Consider the following 24,396-nt stretch of genomic DNA (forward strand, 5'->3'; position numbering starts at 1 on the left):
AGTGGCTCCTGCATATAATCTCAGCACTTTGGGAGGCTGAGGTGGGGGCATTCTTTTGAGCTCAAGTTCCAGACCAGCCTGGGCAACAGAGTGGGACCCTGGTCTCTACAGAAAACAGAAAAATTAACCAGGCATGGTGTCTCATGCCTATAGTCCCAGCTACTTGGGAGGTGAGGTAGGAGGATCACTTGAACCCAGGAGGTTGAGGCTGCTGTGAGCTTTGATTGTGCTTCTGCACTCTAGCCTGGGTGACACAGTGAGACCCTGTCCCCCACCCCCCAAAAAAGGAAATGTTAATTTCAAATTAGGATAATTTCAACTGTGATCTTTGCCCTCAAGGAGATTGGGATGTATTAGTTAGTTTTATAAACACAAATGTTTAGCTTTCAGTTTATAAAGCCATGAGAAAAAAAAAAAAGTATTAAGCGGAGCTTGAGTTCCTAGGTGAGTCCGCAAAGCCTGTATACCCATCATGGAACCCAGGGATAAAATGGAGAATCCTTTCATGTATTACAGTTCCTGGGAATGGGATGCCTTATGGTCCTGAGGGAGGAGGACGTATCATTACCTCATCTGGGCACTAACATGGTAGGAAGCCGGGAAGCATTTCAAAATAGGTCAGTATTTTCCCAAATACCTTCCATCAGTGTTGCTGATGCCTCCTTACACCTGCCAATAAGTTCCTCCAGGCCACAAGTACCCAGTTATCCTAAGGTTACTCCATGTCCACCATCCTAAGTCTGCCACTGGGATAAGGGAGATAAAATAACCTTTACCTTGAAAGAGTTCCATGCTCAAAAATGCTCTTTTCCTCCACATTATCAAATTTCAGTTCTCTTAGTACAGCTCAGTTCCTCTAGGGATTAGGAGAAAAGCCAACTGGTGGCATCAGTTCATGCTGCTGTTGTGGTTTATTAACAATCTTTTTACCTACTCAGAAGATTCACTTTCTAAATAAGTATGTTTGCTAAGTCAGACCAATTTCTAATGGGGTTATTTGTATAATATTAGACACTGTATCAAAAGGTAAGGAAAATAACTCACAACATTTATTAAATGCTTTTAGAAAGACCACTCATAAATAGCTATTGGCACTGTGGGTTGTAAATAAGAATAGTCATCACAAATTAAAATGTGGGCACACACACAAGAAAATTATTAACAAAATATAAAATGGCTGCTAGAACAGTGTGGAATATGTTATAAGAGCTTAAAGCAGACTAAGATGCTTTCCCAACTATTCCTTGCCGGAGGGCATCATATGTGTGGCTGCTGAATGAGGAATGACAGGATTTGTATAAACTGAGTTGAGGGTGACAGGTAGTTGGAGCCAAGAGAATAGTACAGTCCTTCGTTGGTATCCATGGGGAATTGGTTCCAGAATCTCCCCCACAGATAACAAAATCCTTGGATGCTCAAGTTCTTGATATAAAATGGTGTAGTATTTGCATATAACCTAGGTACATCCTCCCATACATCATCTTTAAATCATCTCCAGATCACTTATAACACCCAATACAATATAAATTACATGTAAATAGTTGTTACATTGTATTGTTCAGGGAACAATAACAAAGAAAAGTCTGTACATCTTCAGTGCAGACACAACCATCCTTTTTTTTTTTTTCCCCAAATATTTTCAATCTGTAGTTGGTTGGATCTGCAGATACAGGATCAGCCAATGCGGAGGGCTGACTCTGTAAGTAAAAGCACCAGAAAGTGAGTAAGGAGGAGCCTGTCTTCCAGGAAGGTCCCTGTTTCTCAAGAGTTCTTTTCCTGTAGGGGTAGAGAGGATTGGACATCAAAACAGGAATGTGTCGAGTATGCTCACATTTTGTATCCTTGAATTCACCTAACAACCCTATGAACAAGCATTTTAGAGAGGAGGAAATCAAGACTCAGCAAGACTCCATAACTTGCCTAATATCCCATAGTTGCCAAATAGCAAAGCCATGGTTGAAATCTGAGCCTGTCTGATTCCAGAACCCGAACTCTTCTTGTCATCCAGCTGCTCTCTCCCTTCCCATCATGAGGACCCCTCTGACCCAGCAAAACTGAGGGTGCAGAGGCAGGGAGGATGGAGCCTTCTTAAGCATAGGTAATTTGTCAATTGAATATTGCATGTGGATAAACATCTTTAAACCCTATGTAGATAGGGAAAACTCTTGATATTACTGAAAAGTAATATCGACTTAGCAAACCTTCTGGAGAGAGGGCTCGTCGTGGAACCCCTGATTTGGAAACTATTAGAACAAGTGAGTGATTTTTAAACCATCTTTTAGACCAGTCAGAAACAGAGTGAGTTGTCCAAGACAAGATTGTTTATTTTTTGAAAATGTATCCAGTTTTGTCTGTTTTTTAAAGACGTTCTCGGTAGAATGCAGCGGAATTCTACTGCAAAAGCTCCTTTGTTCACATAGTAGTTCCAGTGTTTCCAGCCGTTTCTAGAGCCCAGGAGCCATGCCAAGGCCTGGAGCTCCCTTTCATGTCTGTGCAGTTACACAGAGAAGCTTCCTCTTCTATGGGTCTGTAATAGTTGATTTACTTGTCATTAGGGATGTGGCATGTTTACTGTTTTTGGAAGAGGTGTTTAGGGTTAGAATTTTGTTGAGGGAGAGGGACTTAGTTTGGTGTCACTAAAATGCCTCCATTTGGAGTTAGGTCCCGGCTCCCTCCTGTCATTTCCTGCTTGAGTTTTCACTTTTGCCCTTGCCAGGGTCCTCTCATTGCCCATGAGCCCTTCCAACCACGAGTGGGCATCCATCAGAAACTGGAGGAACCACAGTACCTCCATTCCCCCATGAGTACAAAAGCTCACGGGGGAATTCTGTCGAGGATGGAGGTCAGAAGCATGTTTCTAAGAAAATGAAATGTGGGGATTAACTATGGCTTTTCTTTATTTAGGCTAACCATGTCTATAATGTTGTAATTAGGACGAATTCTCCGCACTTGAATGTGTTGGTAGGAGTTTTATAGTTAAAAATATAATCTAAATGTTTTTCCTAGCCTATTTATATCGTTAAAAAACAGTTTCATCCAGAAATTGAAATAGAGGGGTAGGGCCCTGAATCCAAACCAGGTTACTAAGAGACATTCTCATCAAATTCTTTCCATGATAGAATTATTTCAGTTGCTTATGAAAGCTGAATATGTGTAATCATCTTTCCAGACCTGATTGACCATATTTTATTTAACAAATTAACTAGCTGATGGACCAACCCTCAAACAACCATGATTGTTATTAACCAGTGAGGTTTTTGCTGATCTCTGGATGTCTCTCATACTCAGATTCTAAGAAGTGATTTTTCATCATTAAAGAGATTTGCAGTATCATTATAGTTGTTTCTGCTCATCAACTTTTTGATTTTTTTGGCTTGTTTGAAAACTATTCTGACTGGCTACTTTGTTCCTTTTTTGTCATTTGACAGTCCACTTTGTTAGTTAGGAAACCAAATCATTTTGTACATTACGAGTAACTTGCTATTAGACTCATTTTTGTTGGAACTGAATTTGTCCTTTTCCCGTCCTGATGGGAATATGAGCTTCCTGTGTTGGATCCCTGCTCAAAGGGAGCGAGGATGCTAGTGGCATGACTGGAGGGAGTACCTTTATATCCTTTTGTACAGTCTCTGGGTGGAAATGTTGAAGGACAGGAAATTCTTCTCTAGCAGGAGAAAGGCGTTTCCCACTTTGGTACAGAAATCTCACACTCCACGTCCTTTGGCACATCACTGACTGCTGGAGAGCATGAAGCCAGTGTTTACTGCTGGTTCTTGGGTGTTAAACAGCCCTCCACTGCTTTTATTGTACCATTAATTGCACTTAATGCAGCTGCATTTCTCGTACGCTTGGCTAGGCTCTGAAAATTAAGTAGAGGGTACTTTGTTATAAAATTCACTGTAATGAGCTCTGGTGGGACAGGGTCTGTTAAGTTTGAAATTACCTCGGGCCATTTCTAAAGGACTTCTTAAAATATTTCACATCTATAAAAGTTTGTAACTAGATAAATAGCCATGGAGAGTGTAAGACCAGGCAGAGGGAAATCCACATTTCTCCTCAGTGCATCTTTGATAAAATATGGATGTTTCGAATATTTAAGAGGCATGTTTGTTTTCTGCATTCTCCTCTGCCTTCCACGTTTGCTAAATTTCAACTTTTAGGCTGGCAGTATGTGCGTTCAGGTTTGGCTGTTTCACACCATGGTTTATACATACAGACTGCCCCCCTACCTGTTTTTCTTCCTTTTGAATCTAAATCATACATTAAACTAGAATAAAAAATAGGACCCCCCTCTGGGTGTACATAAATTGGTTCAAGAAGGGATCACACCTCTAAGAACAAACGCACTGAAGAGACAGCTATAACTATTAGCCAATTAGTTTAATGTTACAACTACTAGCCGGGGCCTGAAACAGATTCGTGATACCTGACTAATAGATGCTTAAAATGACTTTAATTCCCCCAGTATTCTTAGCCTATATGACTGACTGCTGTAATGCTTTGCGGCTAATAAAATTTCAGATTGACTAATTTACTGGGTAGCTTTACCAAAACATCCAAGTAATCCGTACGTACTCATTAGAGACAGGTCCGGAACACTTTCCCTTAGGACTGATTTGAAAAACCTCACTGGGATCAGCCTCACTGAGCTTTAGATGCACTGGCACAAATCAGGTGGAGGATCTTCTATGGTTTTACTGCAGCAATTTATCTGAGTTTTGTAGTTAAAGTTTGAGCATGAGGTAATTAGAGCTCTCCAAGCTTGAAATTCATGAACCTTATTCCCCCTTTAATAGACTCTATACAAGCTTGCCAAACTCAGTGTTTGACTGATATATATGGAGGCTTTGTTAAAAGCCTCTGGTCAAAAAAAAAAAAAATCAAAATCAGTTTTTCTTTATTTTCAACTCTTACATGTATAAACACGGAAGATTGCCTCATGTTATAACTGAGGGCCAGTCAGCAGTCTGTTGTGCCCTTTGGAAATATACACTAGTCAATAATCAAATACCCGCAGCCGTGCAGCACCACACCTGCTGCCCAGGTGGAGTCGACGACAAACATGACATGACCGATGAGGACTGGGGAACAGAGGGGTAAAATGCTGTAGTCTATTTGGTTTCTTCTACTCTGTATCCTCCTTAGAAAAAAAAATGGAAGCTAACTTTAGGCTGCTACCATTTTTGTAGTAGGAGTGCTTGGGTGTATACGTCTCTGCATTAGGCAGTCATAATTTAACCAAGCTTCCCAGTGCCTACCATGTATAAATGTTTTTGGAAGTTGAAAATGTAAGCTGAAGATTTAAAAATGTCTGTAGACACATACACACATGCATATACGTGTATGTACACATAAGTATAAGAAAGCAACCGTGCCATACCACTTCTTTTTGTGTACTCTCACGAAAGATTATTACACTCAAGATCCATAATATACAATCAATATTCAGCTATAGTCTTGAGGATTTTCATATATGCCAAGATACTCCATCTCTAATAAATGTTGCCATTATTCCAGTTTTGAAGAAGGGCTTGACATGTGATTTACTCTATAAAATCTGCAGTTTATGCATGTTCTTACTCATAAGTGGGAGTTGAACAATGAGAACACATGGACCCAGGGAGGGGAACATCACACACCGGGGCCTGTCTGTGGGTGGGGGGCTGGGAGAGGGATAGCATTAGGAGAAATACCTAATGTAGATGACAGGCTGATGGGTGCAGCAAACCACCATGGCACATGTATACCTATGTAACAAACCTGCACGTTCTGCATATGTATCCCAGAATTTAAAGTATTAAAAAAATCTGTGGTTTAAAAAAATTTACAAATAGCTCCAAGAATACACATGTTTGAGGAAGGGGAAAGGAGCTAATGTTTAGCAAATACCCCTTATGGGTGGGATATTGTCCTAGGCACTTTACATATGCTATCTCATTTAATTCTCAAACAGCATGCTAAATAAAGCAAGTAGCGGTATGTTCACCTTTCTGGTAACCACATTTCTCTGAGATTTTTCTAACTGGCCCAAGGCGGCACAACCTAGAAAGTGACAGAAAAGTCATATATACCACTTTGGTGACTTTCTTTAATCTTCCTCATCAAAAGCATCTTGTCAGCACTCATTTTTGTTTTGCTACAGAGAGATTAAAAATTCAGATTGAATTAAAATTTATTGTTTTATCACTATTTGCTAGGTGTGTGCTAGAAAACTGTCACACATTTAACCCTTGCCACAACTCTTTGGACTGGTATTATTATCTCACTCTACAGATGAGGAAACTAAGATCTGGATGTCAGATGTCTTATCCAAGTTCACCAACTAGTAAATGCCAGGGCTGTTATTTAGAAATAAAGTTTTCTGACTCCCAGAAATTCTCTCCCACTTTTTGACCCCCAGCAAGTGTCATACTAAACTACAGCTGTCTTCCCATCTTTTTAAGTGTTCCTGAATACTTTCTGAATAAACATTGCAAGATCCTTTGATGGATATTGTAGAGGACAGAGCTAGACATATGTTGATACTAACAGTGGAAGAAATTCTTTCCAACAAAATCAAAACCAGTATAAGAGGGGAATAAACTTGCAACAATATGTAGAGCTTACTTCATCTCAACTTTGGGTAAAAATTTGAAGAAAATAATGACTTAAGAGCAATGATGCAAGTGAATAAAAGTAAGTTAGTTCAAGAAAATGAAAGTGACTGTATAGGTCTTATCAGAATCTCAAAACCTCAAAGCAGACTGTCTCAGAGAGGAACAAAAACGAGAGGAGAGCTAAGGGGAGCAAGTTGAGGTGAGCATTTAGTATTTTCTTCTGAGTACTGAGGATGAAGTTTGTATAAACATTTTTGAAATTCCAGAAAAAAATCTCTTTCTCACTTGCCAGATAGAAACTTCAACCTCAGTGATGATGAGGCAATGGCTTCTGTAAAAAATATTATTGGGAAACAAGGCCTTTTTGTCTGCCACATATAGAAATCTTGGCTTTCTCTTTATTGGCATAATCAAAATTCATTAAATAATGCATTTTAGTTTTCTTTGATGATTTAATATTCTTTTAGCTCACACCTGTGTATATTAATAATCACTTGCGATACTTGCCTGTGGGTATTTGACAGATCTTGGCTGCAAGGAAGAAATACTTGTTGCTTTTGCGATCCAGGAGTTGTAGGGACTCCAAAAGCAATTCCAAGTAACTCCTCTATTAATGACTCTTGGAGAACTTTTGCCATGGCAAGAGATACAAAGACAGAAAACTTGGAGCCAATCGGACCAGGAGAGAACATTTTTATTGATGAGTGAAGTGATGGATAATATTGGTAGCATGAAGTAAAGAGGAAGCCTCAAAACAGCATCATCCCAAAATGGAGTCTTCCATTTTTTGTAGCATATTGGTATCTGTAAATCTCTATATATGACGTTTCATGTCTTTGTGAAGCTGGTAGGAAAGTCACTCTAGAGACTGGGGTCCTTGCAGAGGACTTCCTATTTACACAGTGGAGAAAACCATGGTGAGACAGCTCTGGTATAGCCTGTAGGACTAGCAGAGTGGAGACTCATTAACCTTGGGCAAGAAGGGACAGAGGTTTTGGGGGAACAGTGATGGCTTGGGTTTAGATATATTCAGGCAGCTTTCCCTATCTGAGTCTAACTCTGAATGTGTATTATAGATCATTATGTTGTTTAAACATCATCTGGAGGAGCTGGAGGCTGAGATCCCCATTGTGGGGGCTGGGCACCACACCATGGTACATTAAGTTTGTAGAATCAAGTTATAGTGAAATATTGAAAAAAATAGTGTGTTGCTGATTTCTCAGCTTTATCTAAACTCCTGGTAATTTTGTAGCTTTTTAAAAGAGTTTTTCATCTCTGTCTCATGGCTTTTGCTTGCTGCTGCTTCTCAGGGTATAAATATCCAAAGTCATTTTTAAAAAAATCCCTTAACCTTGGGTATGTTCCCATTACTTTCCCTTCTTAGGAGAGTAATCCCTTACTCTCCTTTCTTTCCCTTCCAGATTTTCAGAAATGTTGACCTCTCATTTGCTGCTCAACTGACTGCAGTGCCCCTGCCCAAGATCTTCAGGTTTCTCCCATGACATTTGACAGAGTCCATGAGTCTCTCCTTAAAATGTCCTCTGTTCTTTCTAGGACACCGCTGCCTCTTTATCCACCCTCTCCTCTGGCTGGCTGCACTCAGGCTTGTGCTGGTTCCCCGCTTCTGCTTCTTTATAAATGCAGATGTTCTCCGGACCCACTCCCATTTTGTCCTCCCATGGCTTCTAATCCCACCTGTGTGCTAATGACGTGCAGCCAAATCCTGGTCTCTGCCAAAAACTCAATTCTGCGCCTGAGGCCCTTTAGGCATCACGATGGGCTTGTCCTAAAGACACCTCCCTTCAACTTCCCATCTTCTCCTTAACACCCTCCTGCCTTCCTCAATGTCCTATCACAGGGAGGGAAGAAACCATTATGCTGTGTGCCAACTCAGACCCTTGGAATTCGTACTGCACTCTCACTTTTCCCTTAGGAGTTAATCACAAAGCGCTCTTAATCCTACCTCCTAAATACCTTTAGAATTGAACCCCTCTCTACAGTCTTACTAACTTAGTTACTAGGGTCAACACATCATCATTTATTAGCTAGACCGTGCAATAGCCACGTTTTCAGCTTTCCTCCAAACACAGTTCCACCCTCTGCACCACGCCTCGGGTAATACAACACACACACATGCTTGTGTCCCTCTGTGCTCTGACTTTTCAGATGAATGCTGAATGCCATGTGTGAACTGAGAACTCCTTTGCAGTGTTGATAGGGCCATTTGTGACTGGGCCCAACCTGTCTTCTCTATGTGTGAATCTCCCGTGTCTTGCTCAGCAGTTCGTGCCATCGCATGTGTTCTCTCTACCCAAATGCTCCCCTCATCCCCCACCAATCCATGGCTTGTTTGCCTGGAAAACTAATACTCATGTCTAGCCCAGATGCTCTCTTTTCTCTTACATCTTTGAATTTCACTGGAGTTAGATGCTCCTTTTCCTGCAGTCCTCCAAGTAAAGAGTTACTTTTTATTTTTTTTGAGACGGAGTCTTGCTCTGTCGCCCAGGCTGGAATGCAGTGGCGCAATCTCAGCTCACTGCAAGCTCCGCCTCCCGGGTTCACGCCATTCTCCTGCCTCAGCCTCCCAAGTAGCTGGGACTACAGGTGCCTGCTACCATGCTCGGCTGATTTTTGTATTTTTGTAGATGGGGTTTCACCATGTTGGCCAGGATGGTCTCGACCCCATGACCTCATGATCTGCCTGCCTCGGCCTCTCAAAGTGCTGAGATTCCAGGCGTGAGCCACTGCACCCAGCCAACCATTACTTTTTTACAGTTTGTATTTCTCTCTCCTGAGTCTCTTAAGTTCCTTGAGGGTACTGGTCCCTATCATTTCGTGAACCTGAGTTTTTCTCATCTCAGGGTCTTTATATTTTCTCTTCCCTTCACCTGGACATCATGTCCCTCTATTCCTATTATATCCTTGGAGAGGCTTTCCTTGATCTTCCATGGAATACAGAAATCTCTGTCCCTTCTTTTCCTTTCCCCTTTTAAAACTGTTCCTTCATACTGCTGCTTAAATGGAGATGTGCATGTGTTGTTGCTGTTATTGTTGTCGTCTGGCTCCCCACTAGAATGCCAGGCCCATTTGTCTGTCTCCTTTGTTCACTCTTTGGTGGTCCATGGCCTAGCACTTAGCAGGCCCTCAATGGATCTTTAGATGAATGGTTGAATTATATCCTTTTCAACTAACAGTGCCTGGCACTGAGTAAGCACTCAGTAAAGTTTTATTAAAATAGGAAATACAGAGTATACCTTGAACCATGGTTAAATAAGTTCCCATTGCCTGAACTTGCCACACTGAAGAGACCGTTGGCTTCCTGGAAAAGAGAAGCAAGACAGCTGGAAAACAAATAAAAATGACTGGCTAGTGGCAAAGTCCGTTCTCATCAGAATTCTAGTTCAGTTATTCAGTTCAAATTTTTGGCAAGTGATGCAGATTCTTTTTCAGAAAATGTTGATTGATTGCACAGTTGTACCCACTTCATTTGCAAACCTTCATTATCTCTTTTTCCTTTCCTCCCTCTGTCTGCATTTAGAAGGGGAGGAGCAGTATATAATTCCACAAGGCAGTTTTTGTGAATAAACCAACTAACTGGCTGCTGCTTTCAGTCCCACAGTCTCCTCACAGAATACAAGTATCTGACTTAGTTGTGCATTCTTTCTTGACTGGATCTCCTTGCATTCATTCATTTGAGTATTCATTTGATTACTTACTCATTCACTCAGTGAATCAGTTGTTCAGTCCCACTGATGACACAGGGCATCTGTGGGTGCTTGGCTCTTGTCTAAAGCAAGAGTTCTTGACTTGGGGTCTATGGCTGTGTTTCAGAAGCTCTCTGGAATTTTTGTAATTGCATATGCAAAATTTTATGTTTGAATATTATCTTATGAAGAGGGTTTGTTTAAACAGCCCTGTTATTCAAAGAAAGAAACATATTAAGAACCTCTAATAGAGAAAGGCTTGAACTCAGCCTTGAGTCTAAATAACAGGTCTTCAAGTTAAGTGTTTTTTTCTTAATTCATTGTATGGTAGTGATAAGTATGAGAATACTGCTTAGATATGTTCTTGATTCTAGGTCTGACAGTCTTATAAGCCTGTTTACTAATCTGCACCCTCCAAATTGTGCTCATCTTTCTTACTTATTTTCTAACTTTCCCTGAATCATAGCCTCTGTAGGTATCCAACAGTCAGGCAGCAAGGGTGATGCAGACCTTGATCAGCTAACATAAGTAAGACCTAGCTCCTGCGTAGTTACCATTGAAAATTGTGTGGGCTTTTGTTTATGTGAAATTAGAGGGAAGATGGTGGGGTTGTAAGAGCTGATTTCAGTTTGCAGTGGTGGTGGCTATGTACATTTATCTCATCAAGTTATGTCTGAGGCATTCAGCATCTTAAAACGAATGCCAATTACTGCTGGAATAGGGCATGAGTGAATCCTTCAAAAGAAAATTCAGTGGGCAGTTGCTGACACTTAGTGAATTGCTGGCTCTTTGCCCAAGTGTGTGTGAAATGTTTGCACTGGTTTGAGGCCCTGATTGCAGTTGGCTCGCAGGGTTTGTGGTGACACTATAGATTTGATAGCACACTGTAGGAAAGGCAGGAGCTGGTGACAACATACAGGGGAAAAAAATTTCTAATATTCCTGTTAAAATTGGGATAAAGATAGTTGTTGAGAAAAGTCATCTTTGGCCCAGCCTCTGCTTTTCACAACAAAGAGGAGAGAGCTGACATGTGCCGAGCGCCCCTGTGGGCTGGGCACTGTGCTCTAGAGTGTTCGCTCATTCACAAGTATTTATTGTGTGCCTTCTGCGTTCTGGGCCCAATTCTAAATGCTGGGTTTCGGCAAAGCACAAAATGAGTCCTCTGGCTTGGAAAGGTAACATGCTAGTGGGAGAGACAACACTATGCAAATAAGCTGCAGGAGAGCAAATTAAATCAGGGCGGGGCATGTCACATGTTCTCACAACTGCTGTAAGAGGCATTAACCCTTTTGACAGAATGAGAAATTGAGGTCCGTGGAACCTAATTTGTCTAAGACCACCCAGCTAATTAGAGAAAAATGGAGGATTTAAAAATTGGTCTGCCTGACTCCAGAACCCCAATCCTTTCCTGTGTGCACAGTTGTCTCCCCATCATGTGACCCCTCCCATTGAGGTCCTTCTCCCAGCAGAGAGGACAAGCACATCCTAGAAATGTATCAGATATTCTACAGTAAGTGACTTGAATCACAGAAGTGCCCTTCAGAACACGCTGGCTGGTAACTCGGTTGCCCAGCACGGTGCCAAGCCAGATGCTGTGATACAGGTGTACATGTCAGGGTTTTCATCTAAGCAGTGGTGTTTAGGTGGAGGGGGAGAGAGAATTGTAAAGTTGTGGTTTTTGGACAGTGCCAAATGAACATTGGTTTACCAGTTGTAATTATGCGACTGTTACGCAGTATTGAGCCCCAAGAAGGCACTGTGGAGTGGGGTCCCAGTCCCTCAAGTTTCTAAGAATATGACAGTCCATCATTGTTGCAGCTTAAGAGAAAGCAAGTTGGCGTGGGCAGGATGATGCACCTGTAACATGCATGTGTAGCTATGTTAACATGCTTTTGCCCTTGCCTTCGTGTCTCATCAGTAGATCCCAGGGTCCTGGCCATGATAGTGCACTGTTCATGTAATTTCACTCCATACTTCTGTTCTGGCAGTACCTTACTCTGAGGCCTTCCCTGACTCCACCTTTCCCTACCTCCATCCTGAGTTGAGAGATGTACTTTTATTGAATATTGTTCATTTGCTTATATGTCAGTGTCCCACTAGACTCTGATCATCTGGAGGGTTAGGAGGTGCCTTTTCATTTTTATATTCCCTGACACAGTGTCCAGCACAGATAGAGGCTCAACAAATAGTTCCCATGGATACTTTTAGCTTTCTTCTGCCAATGTATCTAGAAGTGGAAATAGGAGCCTGGCTTATATCCCTAGCACTTTGATCAATGGGGTTAATACCTTCCGTATTATAAGGCCTCACTACATTTTGGATGAATAAATGTAATTCCATAGCTTGAGACTGTTGAGCTTTGGAAATTGATCGGAGTGACTTTTCAATAGCAGGTGCTGTTATAAGCAGAGTCTTGTGTCCCTTGGGCCAATACCCCACTGCTTCACAGAACTCTTTATGTTGACTCTTCTTTTGGCAGGAAACAAGTTACTGAGCATGATGCCAAGCATTGATGCGGCCCAAAAGCTAAAGAGAGACAGTGAGAGAGAGAGAAAGAGAGAGAGAGAGAGAGGATGACTGAATATATGAATGGAGGAACAGGAGAGAGAAGAGGGAGAAGGCAAGAGACCTTGTGTTCTTTCTCCCACAGAAACACAAACTGTTTCCTGCAGAATCAACGTTAGCTCCCTGTTGTATCAGTGGCCTACGAAGGAGTAGAGGGTGAATGGAGCATTAGACTGGAAGTAATAAGGTTGTGCCTGACTTACCTCAGTATTTGTAGCAGATGTTACAAATGTCATAACACGAAGCTTTGGGATCTGACTGAAAACTAAAAAATCGAGATACCAGATGTGGACGTCTTCCTTTTACCAGCAAGTGCAACTGACACTGCACAATTTCAGTGGTAATCTCCACCCCCTTCCTACTGGGTGGAATCATGCCATAACTGTTTGCTTGCTGCTGAGGTCAGAGGAGGTAACAGCAGTAAAGCGGCACTCGTTGGAAAGGCTTTTAAGACAGTTTGCAAAATGAAAGTGTAATCATCCTTTCCTCCCTCGAGGGAGTGTACCAAATGTAACCCTCATTAAAAATTTAACTGCTCAAAAAAAAAAAAATTAAGTGTATTTGTAGGGAAGATAATTTCTACCAATGAAAAGTCAAGTATTAAACTTTGCGAAGTTAGTGCTGTATTCACATCCCAAATTTGATATGTTCTCTTTGTCCCTCCCTTTGGGAGCCGTTATCACAGAGCTCACGGTGTCCTTCTGTGAACCGTGGGCTTAATTCATGAGAGACACATGGTATTCCTGCCTGACATATGTACAGTAGGTGTTTTGTAGAGGAAAGTGTTCACTGGAAGAAGAAGAATTTAAACAACAACAGAAGCAGTTCAAAGCTAGAACCTGCAGATTGTACTCAGAAAGCAGGGCACCTTCTTACATCAGGAATGTGTTCGGACTTGGAGCCTGGACAGGGATCTGTGCTGCCCGCTCTGCATGGCCCACTGGCCTCCTCTTACACACAGGTCTGCCTCACCCAGTGGACTGGATCTTTGTCAGCTTCACATCCGGAGTCCCCACAAAGTGCCTGCCTCAGCCTGAGGCTCAGTACCTATTTGCCACCATAGCCCTGACACCAGAAGAAATTAGTTTCTGTCTTCTTGGTCTGTTCATGTTAGATTAAAAATCAAGACTCGCTAGCCCTCAAAGGTCCTCCTATTCTATATTCTTTATTCTGAAGTCACGTTATTAACTGTCTCACTCCCCAAACTTCCCCAAATTGGGTGGTGGGAGCAGCAGGGAGGTGGTGGATACACCCCAGCATACTCCATATCTCTGCTGGGAATCTAAAGATAGGAATTAGTTTTGGGGATGATCTAATTTTTTACCTTTTATTTGTTTTGTAAAGAAAAAGAGGAAATTCTCATTTCTTTCACTGTGTAAAGGGAATTAAATAGTTAACTTTAAGCTTTACATCCAAAATCAATCCCTGTGACATCAAGTGGTTGAACCCAATAAATACTTAGGAAAGCCTTGGATGTTTTTTAAGTTGTTAAGGACTAAAGTACAAAAAAAAAAAAAAAAAGTACTCTCTCTTTTATAGTCATTGTTCTTCTGGAATAATTAAGTAAAATTGGAATGGTTGTGTAATAACTACCTTTTTTTTTAAATTAGAAAGAGCACGTTTGGAGTCTCAGGTACGTCGGAGATGTCCTCTTCTTTTAGGCCAGTCCACTCCTCAGGACCCCTTGCCTCTCTTGAGGATTTCCCTCATGTACCCCACTCCCGATGCTTCAGCCCAGGCTGTGGATCATGCCTGCATTTTCCTGAGGTTCTGTCCTCCGAGACGTTGACTGTCAGATGTTGACCTCATTCCCTCAAGTGCTGTCACTCCAAACAGCAGCTTAACCCACTGCCTTAAGGATCTCATTGTCAAGGGGAAGTGGGGTTCTCTCTTGAAGAATGTTAATCACCCCATATGTAGACCGTGTGAGGGACATACAGTAGTTCCTATAGTAACTACCAGATTGTTGGAGAAAGGCCGTTTACCCCTTTTCTAGCTACAGAAGGAGAAATATCTGCCTAGGAATTCTCATTTCCCTCAATGGAAAAGAAAGGTGGGTGGGCAAAGTGAACCTTTAAAATGGAAACTTTGTACTAAGAGGTCCCTGTAATTTTTGCTGACCAAATATACAAAAACATTTTCAAGACTTACTACAGTGATATTTGGTTGCTATTTCACATTTAGAGGACTATGCCATTTTAGTGTAGAAAATGATAAACGGTGGCTCAAGCCTGTAATCGTAGCACTTTGGGAGGCCGAGACGGGTGGATCACGAGGTCAGGAGATCGAGACCATCCTGGCTAACATGGTGAAACCCCGTCTCTACTAAAAAATACAAAAAACTCGCCGGGCGATGTGGCGGGCACCTGTAGTCCCAGCTACTCAGGAGGCTGAGGCAGGAGAATGGCTGAACCCGGGAGGCGGAGCTTGCAGTGAGCTGAGATCCGGCCACTGCACTCCAGCCTGGGCGACAGAGTGAGACTCCGTCTCAGAAAAAAAAAAAAAAAAAAAAACATATGAATACTATTTAATTCTCAAGAAGATGAGAAGTGCATAGTAAACACTCCCTTGACTAAACAGATCAATTAGACATTGTATGTTTTCCCCTTAGTTCTTAAATAGTTGAAGCAATATAAATATACTTCTTTAAGAAAAGCAGACATGGTTTTTTTTCCCCCAAAAGCAGTTCATTTATAAGTATTAAAACTTACACACTCACATGGTCCCTAATTATTTTACCTAATGCAGTCAACCCATACTTAAATGGTGGAAGATATTTAAATATGTATTACATCAAAAAATTTTGGATCATCATAAGACTTCTTAAAGTTTCAATTGCATTGGATTAAGTATTCTTTTTTGTCTAAATTGGTGGTCTAACATGTTAGTAGGTCTAAGGAATTACGAAGATAGATTTTTTGTTTTTAAAAATCCCCTAAATAGGAATTTAAAAATAAACCCAAAGTGTACTACTCCTGAATACATGAGGGGTTTTTTTCTAGTATTTATTTATCAAATATGTGATTAATCATGTGCCCAATTAACAATGCGTGTCCCTATTTCTCTTCTACAGTCATCATTTATCCTATATTTTAATAGTAGACACTAATCTTGATGAAAGTACACTGAAAAAGCAGTTATTCTTTGTTTTCATATATATATGAAAACAAATAACAGAGCATCATATATATATATAGATATTGCGTGAAATGATATTGCATGAAAACTTCACATACAATGCTTTCAACAACAGAATTTCAGTTGTCATATAGCTATATGGGTTTAGCTGGTACCCAGTGTTATTTCAGTTTCTTCTCCAAACCTGAAAATCTACCCGTGTCTAAGGCATGCACAAACACTGAGGAGTTTTGTATTGAAAGAATACAATTTGTGAACATGGACCTCACAGAAGGCAGAGTGGTGAGAGCCAGTTTCGGAATAAAGACTTAGCTTATATTACATGCAAACTGAGAAATTTTAATTTTGATAGGGAAACAGATACACACATTCATACATACGTCCTGAACTTCTGGGGCTCCTGGGAAAACCCTCCCTGGCTTCTTTGGCCCTACAGTGAGGAAGGCTAATTGAGATTCTTCAAGGGAAATCCCTTTCCTTTTCTTTATTGCCATGGAAAGATGCATTAAGCATTCTATATTCCATTCTTTCTCAGCTCCTGACTTTGCTCAGCCAAAGCTCAGGGAGTCAATGTCCAGGGATTCCATTAAGCACGCCCTTTAGTGCTCCCTTCCCCCAGGCTCGGTGTGGGAACAGATCCTTGCCCCTTAGATGAAGGATTCGGAGGGTAGCTCTCAGGAGTAACTGGGCATGAAGCCTGCCTTTTTGCCAGGCGTTCCTGAGATACTACCTGCCGAACTTTAAGACTAACGCAGTAAGGTGGATGCCTTACTGCCCTCCACCTTATGGGGGAGGATAAGAAACATTATCTTGTTCTCCAAACAAGATACCTCTGAAACAATCTTTCCTATCCACCAGTGGCTGCCTTGGCCTAATAAAACAATCCATTGGAAACCCTGCCTCGCAGTGTCATACTGCTCTTCACTTCAGAATACCTTCGTCAAGGGATCCCTCCAATAGCAAGCCCCTCTGTGGCTCTCTGCCTGTGGTCCACCTTCCCATTGTGAACCCTGCTGGCGAGGAGCTGGGGTTATGAAGGGAAAGGGCAGGGCACAAGGCAAGTCGGGCTCGTGACTTTTCCCCTTTCATTATGTGTGTCCACCGAGCTGTCCTGCTTCTGTTTTGTAATGGGTTCTTCCATGGCAAGCTGACCTTTCGGCTGAATAGGTCAAACTCCCACTGAGCGCTAATCCTCAGCCCTCCTCACGTGAGTACCTCCCCTGAGGTGAGGAGCACCGGTTAGGAATATGACTGGGAGGGCCTGGTGTATTCCCCAAAGAAGGGTTGCCTTTTACTGCACTGAATTAATTCTCAAAGACCACCGTGTGAGGTTATGCTGAAGGATCCAGATTAGAACTTTTCTGCTGACATTGTGGAGGGGCAAAACTAATTTTTCAGATACGTGTTTTAGACTGTGGTTCTCCTGTGTATCTTCTCCTTTTTAATGAGAGAAAGGCCAAATGCACAGTCTTAGTGATTCATCAGATCATTTTGGATTTCTGAGACAATCAGAATTTTCCTAGTTGATTTTTTAAAAAATGAATAAACCCTTCTCCGTATATTTCTCTTCCATTTAAAGTCTCTTAAAACTCTAGGTGTTTTATTTTTAACCCTTGTAAAACATGAAATAGTAGAGTTGTGGTGTGTGTTGATAATTATATACCAGACCTAGTTTTGTTTTAAATGTCATTAAAAATGTTTTGGACTATTTATTAGGTTTTGTAACACTAGTTACCTTATACTAGCTAGAAATTTTCAACATCAAGTAGGCATTTAGCACATGTTGAATTGAATTTTAAGTTAATTCCTATGGCTTGGGCTTTCTGTTTTATACTAGTTTGTATATGCTGTTCAACTCCTGTAGCTCCTCTGTCTCACTCTCAGTGAGCTGGTAACAATCTTCACAGACAAATGGTTGCACATTCCATTTATTTAGCCCGTGTGTGTGTGTGTGTGTGTGTGTGTGTGTGTGTGGTGTGTGTGTATAGGTTAATTTTTTTAGTGTTCTTTAAATTTCAGAAAATAGTCTTTTAGTTGAACAAACACATAAGTGAAATATGTCAGTAGATCAGTTGAAACAGTGATCCATTCCGCAATAATAAGTGTAAGTATGTCTGGGCTACCAGATGGTTTTAGTCACTGTCAATTTCCAAAATACAGAAGTATGAGAGAGCTCCATAAACAATGTATTACTTTTTTGAGGATGACAGATCCCATTGAGGAAATGCTCCTTTAGGTTTTTTTAGATCATTAGTGATACTCTATAAACATAATGAGATTAACACGGAGAAACAAAGTACCTGTGTTTGCAGTATTCTTGAGTTATCAGATTATTGTCTCAGTTCTCAAAATGCCAAATGTGATAGGATAAGTGCAAGATAAAAAGTACATATTTAACATCTATTCAGTTAGCATTAATGCTCAAGTTAAAGCTGGGCTCCTACCAGGGGCATAATGGGCTCCTGTTTAACATATTTATGTTGGTTGTAAAATTAGGAACTGTCATTACAGCCCACATCACCTGCGTAAGTGCAAAACATATAAATCAAGAGAAGTTCCAGTGACATAAAAATGCCATTGAATAGAATAGCATGAAACTACTTGCAAGATACTTGTATATTATGCTAGCGTGTATGGGGGTGCACACTCAGATTTCTAGGGGGTTTGGAGAACAAAGAATAACTATACAGATAGAACTCATGGATGAAGACATTTCCTCAGAGCACAGCCTGAACCCTAGTGGAGAAACGGCAGGAAAAGAAAAGCCATCAATAGCCAGACTTGAATAAACCCCCACACAGCCCCACAGAAGACAACAGCCTCTATGCTTTCAGAAGGCATTTGAGCAGCTTTATGTTGTTACTGGAGCTTTCATCTTGGGCCTCCTAAGTAAGTGAACTTTTCTGTGATGTTTTAGGGTTCCTTATAATCTGGTGGCTGTTATTCCCTTGGCCCCCTCGTAATCCAGTTCTTTGTAGAATGATTTCTGTTATCTAAAATTAGGCCTTTTTTTTTTTTTTTTTTTTTTTTTTTTTTTTTTTTTTTGGTGAGGTGCAGTGATTTATTTTGAACTTTGTAATTGGAGGCCCTGACGTGCCCCCCCGCAATTATGAGCTATTAATAAGGAGCTTTCTGAATCCTAATTACTGCCTCAAAAACAGAGTGGACACTTGAGAAGTTTTTCAACTCCCCCGCTTCTCCCTCCCAAAAGCCACCCACCCCCATAATCTAAAAAAAAAAAAAAAAAGGCTGCAGATTTTATTCATGTGGGATCATTCACACCAAGCTACCATAATGTGCAATTAACACTCTAGAAACTGAAAACAGTATTCAGCAAGACAGCTGCATTATCAAAAATGCCAAAGGAGTTTTGAAGGGAGTAATGTGCATGTTAGAATAGGAAATTAATCAGAAATGTGCACACCCACATACACACAGTAGTACTGTCTTAAGTATATCTGAATATTAAAATTGTAAAAACCCTATGTCTATATTTATAATAAAGATTAATCTCAGCATAGTAAACTGATTTTTCTGTTTTAAGATTTTTAGTTGTGTGTTTTGCTTCTGAAGCAAATGAGGAGGCTGGAGTAGAGATCTCTAAGATCCCTTCCAGCTGGAATATTCTTTCGATAATAATCACTCTTCAATTATATTTTATAAATTTTCCCATTGAAAAAAATGCGTCTGTTATTTTTCTCTTGTCAGTAATAATGATACTTAACACACACGCATTTTCACAGTGCCTTGCAGACATTGCAGACACAAACTCACATTTGCAGGGGTGAACTCCCTACTTTGCATAGCACAATAATCACAAGTGCATTTATATTATAATCCCTACTAAGCTATGGAGCCAACTGACCAACTTAGTAACTGAAATGCAACAGAATTATCCCAGCAGTATTTCACTGGAATTTTCTTGTCAACTAGTTGAAAGTGTTTCTGAAAGTAAGAAAGCAGGGATTTTGATTTTATTTTCAACTAGTAGTATCTGGGCTTGAGAGAGCAGAGGTTTGTAATAAAATTTTCAAGAAAAGCAGGAAGATATGGGGAATTTACTTGTTAGAAATATAGCAAGCATCTGAATCTTTTCTTTCATAAATCAGTGTAAAGAGAATGGATTTTTTATGATGTCCTCACTTCTGATTTCTGTATGTTACTTCCCCTTTTGTCTATAAATTTGTTCTGACCACAACGCATCCCTGGAGTCTCCCTGAATCTGCTGTGATTCTGGGGGCTGCTTGATCTGTGAATAGTTCATTGCTCAATTATACTCCATTAAATTAAAAAGAAAGAAAGAAAGAAAAAATAGGCAGAAGAACAGGTTTAAAACAAATTGGCACCCCACGTTAAAAAAAAAAAAAACATAAACAGATGACACTCAATTCTGAATCCCGCAGTTATTATGCATTAAACCCCCTTTTGTTAAGGATTATGAGGACTCCTTGTGTGGTAGGCATCTGCAGGCAAAGCGTGTGAAGCTTGCCTGGAAGAGGATTGAGTCTTAGTGAGAAAACAGGAGTGTTCGGGAACTCCAGATAAGAAACTGTCACTGTCCTGGTGAGGCACATGCTGGCCAAGGATCTACCTGGGCTTCTTGTCAGTCCTATAGGAATAGTTCCACATGAATATGCAGTAAATGTGAAATCCAGCCATCTCAGGATGCTTAACACTAGTGCAAATGATCATGAATGAGAATGTCTTATCCAATATGTTGTGCTGATTAAATTGTGATGAAGTTTTTGCATTAGAAAATATAAAAAGTTTCCTGTTTGTTTTTTTCTAGCCTAGAAGATGTAAGCAGTTTAGTTTTCTCTGGGGGTGGGGTTGGAGGGGAGATAAGGCAGTATGCAGATGCTTAAAAAAATCAATACCTTAATTTTAAGAAAAACAGTGTACTAATTTATTTTAAAGGAACCTGAACATTGACATGTTTTTATTCCGGTATAGGGAAAACCATCCAAAAGGAAAATGTTTAAAGTCTGAATGTATTTTTTTTTTATGTTTCTAAAAGTCAATATTCTAGGTTGAAAATTCAACCTAGGCTATTTTATGCTTAGACAACTCAGAACTAAAATTAATACTGGGTGGTGGTTCAGATCTCATTGTTATACTAGTCAGTGATGCCATTCAAGAGAAACTAAGCTGAAGGTAGGAATCAGAGCTCCAACTTAATTGTTCTGTTTTCTTTCTTTTTCTTTTAAGTTATAGGTGCACAGCGAAGGAGAAGCCCCAGTGCACTAGCCATTGAAGTATTTGAAGCACATTTGGGAAGTCACATTTTGCAGGTACTTTTAAAACAAAAAGAAATTTGCTTATATTTTACTAAGAAAAAAAACCATATGTTTAGTCTTTTTTTAAAAAAGAAAATTTTTTAAAATGTCAGCTGTATATTTGACTGTTGTGATTTTATCTTGGAATTCCGAAATTCTTATGAGTTTATTTTTTTCTTTTTAGAAAGCCATCCTTTGAGAGAATGTTAATGAGAAAGGGAGGGCAAGTATTATTTGTGCTGAAATAATTTAGATGAATTGCACTATTTAGTTGATGCGCAATGTGTAGTAACTGGCTGTTCCCAGAATGGTTGTGTGCGTGCCGTATTTGTAAGTGGATCTATGTGTGCGTCTTTGGAGCTATATATCGTTTTTGGGAGAGCAAAGTTTCGTTGTGAAAGTACTGTGATTTTTTTTGTGTGTCGCCAAATTTCAGTTCTTTGCTTGAGTTTGTATTTGTGAGTGCTTCCAATCTTAATGTTTGCCTCCCCAAATTAGAAATTTTCTCAGGGTAAAATATAGTATATTTAAAAATACTAGTAAAAGGAGACAAATAATAATTGATTTTGCCAGTGAACTTCATGATAAATAAATGTTAAAGGTCGCTAATATGAAACTGTAGTTACTTAGCCCTAGAGAAAATTCATTGCAAACTCATCATCTCACTTACTCAAAACTTTTTTTTTCACTAAGACTTTGCCATCGATTCAACACTTCTGCCTTCAACCATAGAAAACTGTGCCACATTGGTACTGCTCTCAGGATAAATGTTGCCATGGCCACTTTTTTTAATCTGTGAAAGATACGCCTTTTGACATAGAATTGGAGAAGCAGACAAGTTTGGGATATGTAGGCCGCTTACTGTATTTGGAAAAGGTAGCTATGTTTTTCTGAGATAAACTTTGGAGTAAAATAAAAATATACTCCAGATCGCTGTTCATTCAGAGTTTATAAATAGGGCCTTTATGGTGCTTTCATTTTCTAGGTTGTCAAAAGTAATATTAAATTTAGCATATTATCTTTCAACTATGTGCATTAGGAAACTATTATGTGATTCTGCGTTTTAAAAAAAAAAAAAGCTCATAGTCAATCCTGGTGGTTCTCCAAAGCAGTGCCTTTACTGGCAGTTTCAGAATCACCCAACACTTGTTCATAGGATGCATTCTTGGGCCTCGATCTACACCTACTAAATCAGAGTTTATAGGGTAAAGTCCAGGAATTGGTGGTTTTTAACAGTCTTCTGAGATAATTTTGATGTTCCATCAGGTCTGAGATAGCACCTTGAGCATTTGCAAGTTTAAAGCCCTAAGAAGTCTTACTTTATATTTTTGTTTATTCTTATTTCTCATTTATCCATTAATATCTGTTAATATCTCATAGAACTGATGTTTCTTGAAATACACCTTGGGAGTTGCTATTCTATTGTGTACTCAAAATTTTGAATTACCTTTGTTGCAACCTAGGATTAGTTTCAAGGATACAGAAAGGATCATATTTCTTTCTAGGTCTTCAAATTTTTATTTCCTTTTTTCTTACACATACTTTGTTCAGAATCTCTATTATAGGTTTTGTATGGGCCATGACATATAAATTAGTAGACTCTGATGTGATTCAGGACTATTCCTGTTTCTATTCTGAAGCAGTCAGAAATTGTTACCTAAGACTTAGTCAATGAAAAATTATTCAGAGACTAGTCCTAGATTATTATCTTCTAAATTCTTTCTGGAAATCATGACTCCACAGGACTATGAGTAAGGTGTCTCAGTAACTGCAAGAATTGAAGACTAACACAAACTTAGGAGTTTGAATCAAATGTAAACTCAGTATACATACATAATGTAAAATGGCTCTCCCAAATACTAAATCAACATTATACTTCATTGAGAGGATATAGGATCTAGAATGGGGCTGCAAGCTCATTCCCATTTTGGGTGGGCCACATTCAGACACCACACTGTGGTTGCATCAGCCATCACACCAACCTAGACAGCTGGATGCCATTTGGAGTAGAATAACCAGACTGGTGAGTAAACTAGAAATCATATTACGTGAAGCGTGGCAAAAGGCCTGAGAAAGTTTAGTTTGGAAAACATGACTTAAAAGGGGCATCAATGCCCTCTCTATTTATTTGAAGACTCATTTCCAAAAAAAAAAAAAGGGGGGGGGGTTAGATATTTTCTGTGTGGCTTCAGAGTATGAGAAAAAAGATAAATGGATGAAAATTTAGAATGTTTAAATTATATCCGTACAAGAAAACTCCTAAATAGGGCTGGTCACACTTGGAATATGTTTGAAGCTGTAGACTTTAAGTAGGAATATAGATGACTTGGTAAAGATGCTTTCAAGAAAGGCATCTAAGCATGATTGCACTATGTCATCTTACAATTGCCATAAGAACTAGAACTTTTGGTATAATTTGATTTTAGTACTAATGGTTATGGAGTGGAAGAACTACTACATAGTATTCTAAATTAACTGCTAGAATTATAGGCGAGAAGGGATTGGGAACTAGTAGTAACAAGAAGAGCCTCCCCTAAGCTATCATATTAGTTGTTTTGCCTAACTAGCAGGGAAACTTTTGAGCCCATAAGCCCATGTCTGCACCATGTTCAACAATATCGTAATGTTCAGTAAGGATGAGATGGCTTCTACATTTTGTTTCAGAAGGGTCCATGGTAGAATCTGGCTGATCCATAAAGACTGGAATGAATTCTCTCTTCCCTTTCCTCCTTCTTACTCTTCCTTCACTTGCAAATAGTTGATAAAAACCTGTGGTTAACAAAGTATAGGCATGATCTCCAACCTGACAGTTTATAGTCATTTAACACTCCCCTTCATCCCCCACAAGTTTCAAATACTTTGTAAGAATACAGAAGTCACTGTATATGGCTGCTGTCTTTAAATAGCTTACAGCCATTCAGGGAAGGAGGAGCCAGGAGGTTGCATAAAGTGAGAAACATCATACAGGTCAAGTACTTTGGGGCCACAAAAGAACAAGGCTCTGAACAAGGCCATAAAGCACCAAAGAGGACTTTTCAAAGTTGTTGATGGACGAATAGGAGTTTATTAGGCAAAGAAAATGGAAGAATATTCCAACCAAAGGGTACCTCAAACACA

At 39.9% G+C, this 24,396-nt stretch overlaps 1 protein-coding gene across 2 annotated transcripts in view; it reads left to right on the forward strand.

The window, feature by feature from the left end:
* Window positions 1-24,396, forward strand: part of NPAS3 (neuronal PAS domain protein 3) — an 864,000-nt gene that overhangs the window by 403,892 nt on the left and 435,712 nt on the right. For both annotated transcript variants that reach the window (XM_028851483.2, XM_028851486.2), the window contains exon 3: window positions 21,212-21,294. In XM_028851483.2, the coding sequence (XP_028707316.2) occupies window positions 21,212-21,294 (83 nt within the window). The remainder of the gene's footprint in view (window positions 1-21,211; window positions 21,295-24,396) is intronic.

The sequence above is a fragment of the Macaca mulatta genome, chromosome 7 (assembly GCF_049350105.2).
Source record: "Macaca mulatta isolate MMU2019108-1 chromosome 7, T2T-MMU8v2.0, whole genome shotgun sequence".
Lineage (NCBI taxonomy): Eukaryota > Metazoa > Chordata > Mammalia > Primates > Cercopithecidae > Macaca > Macaca mulatta.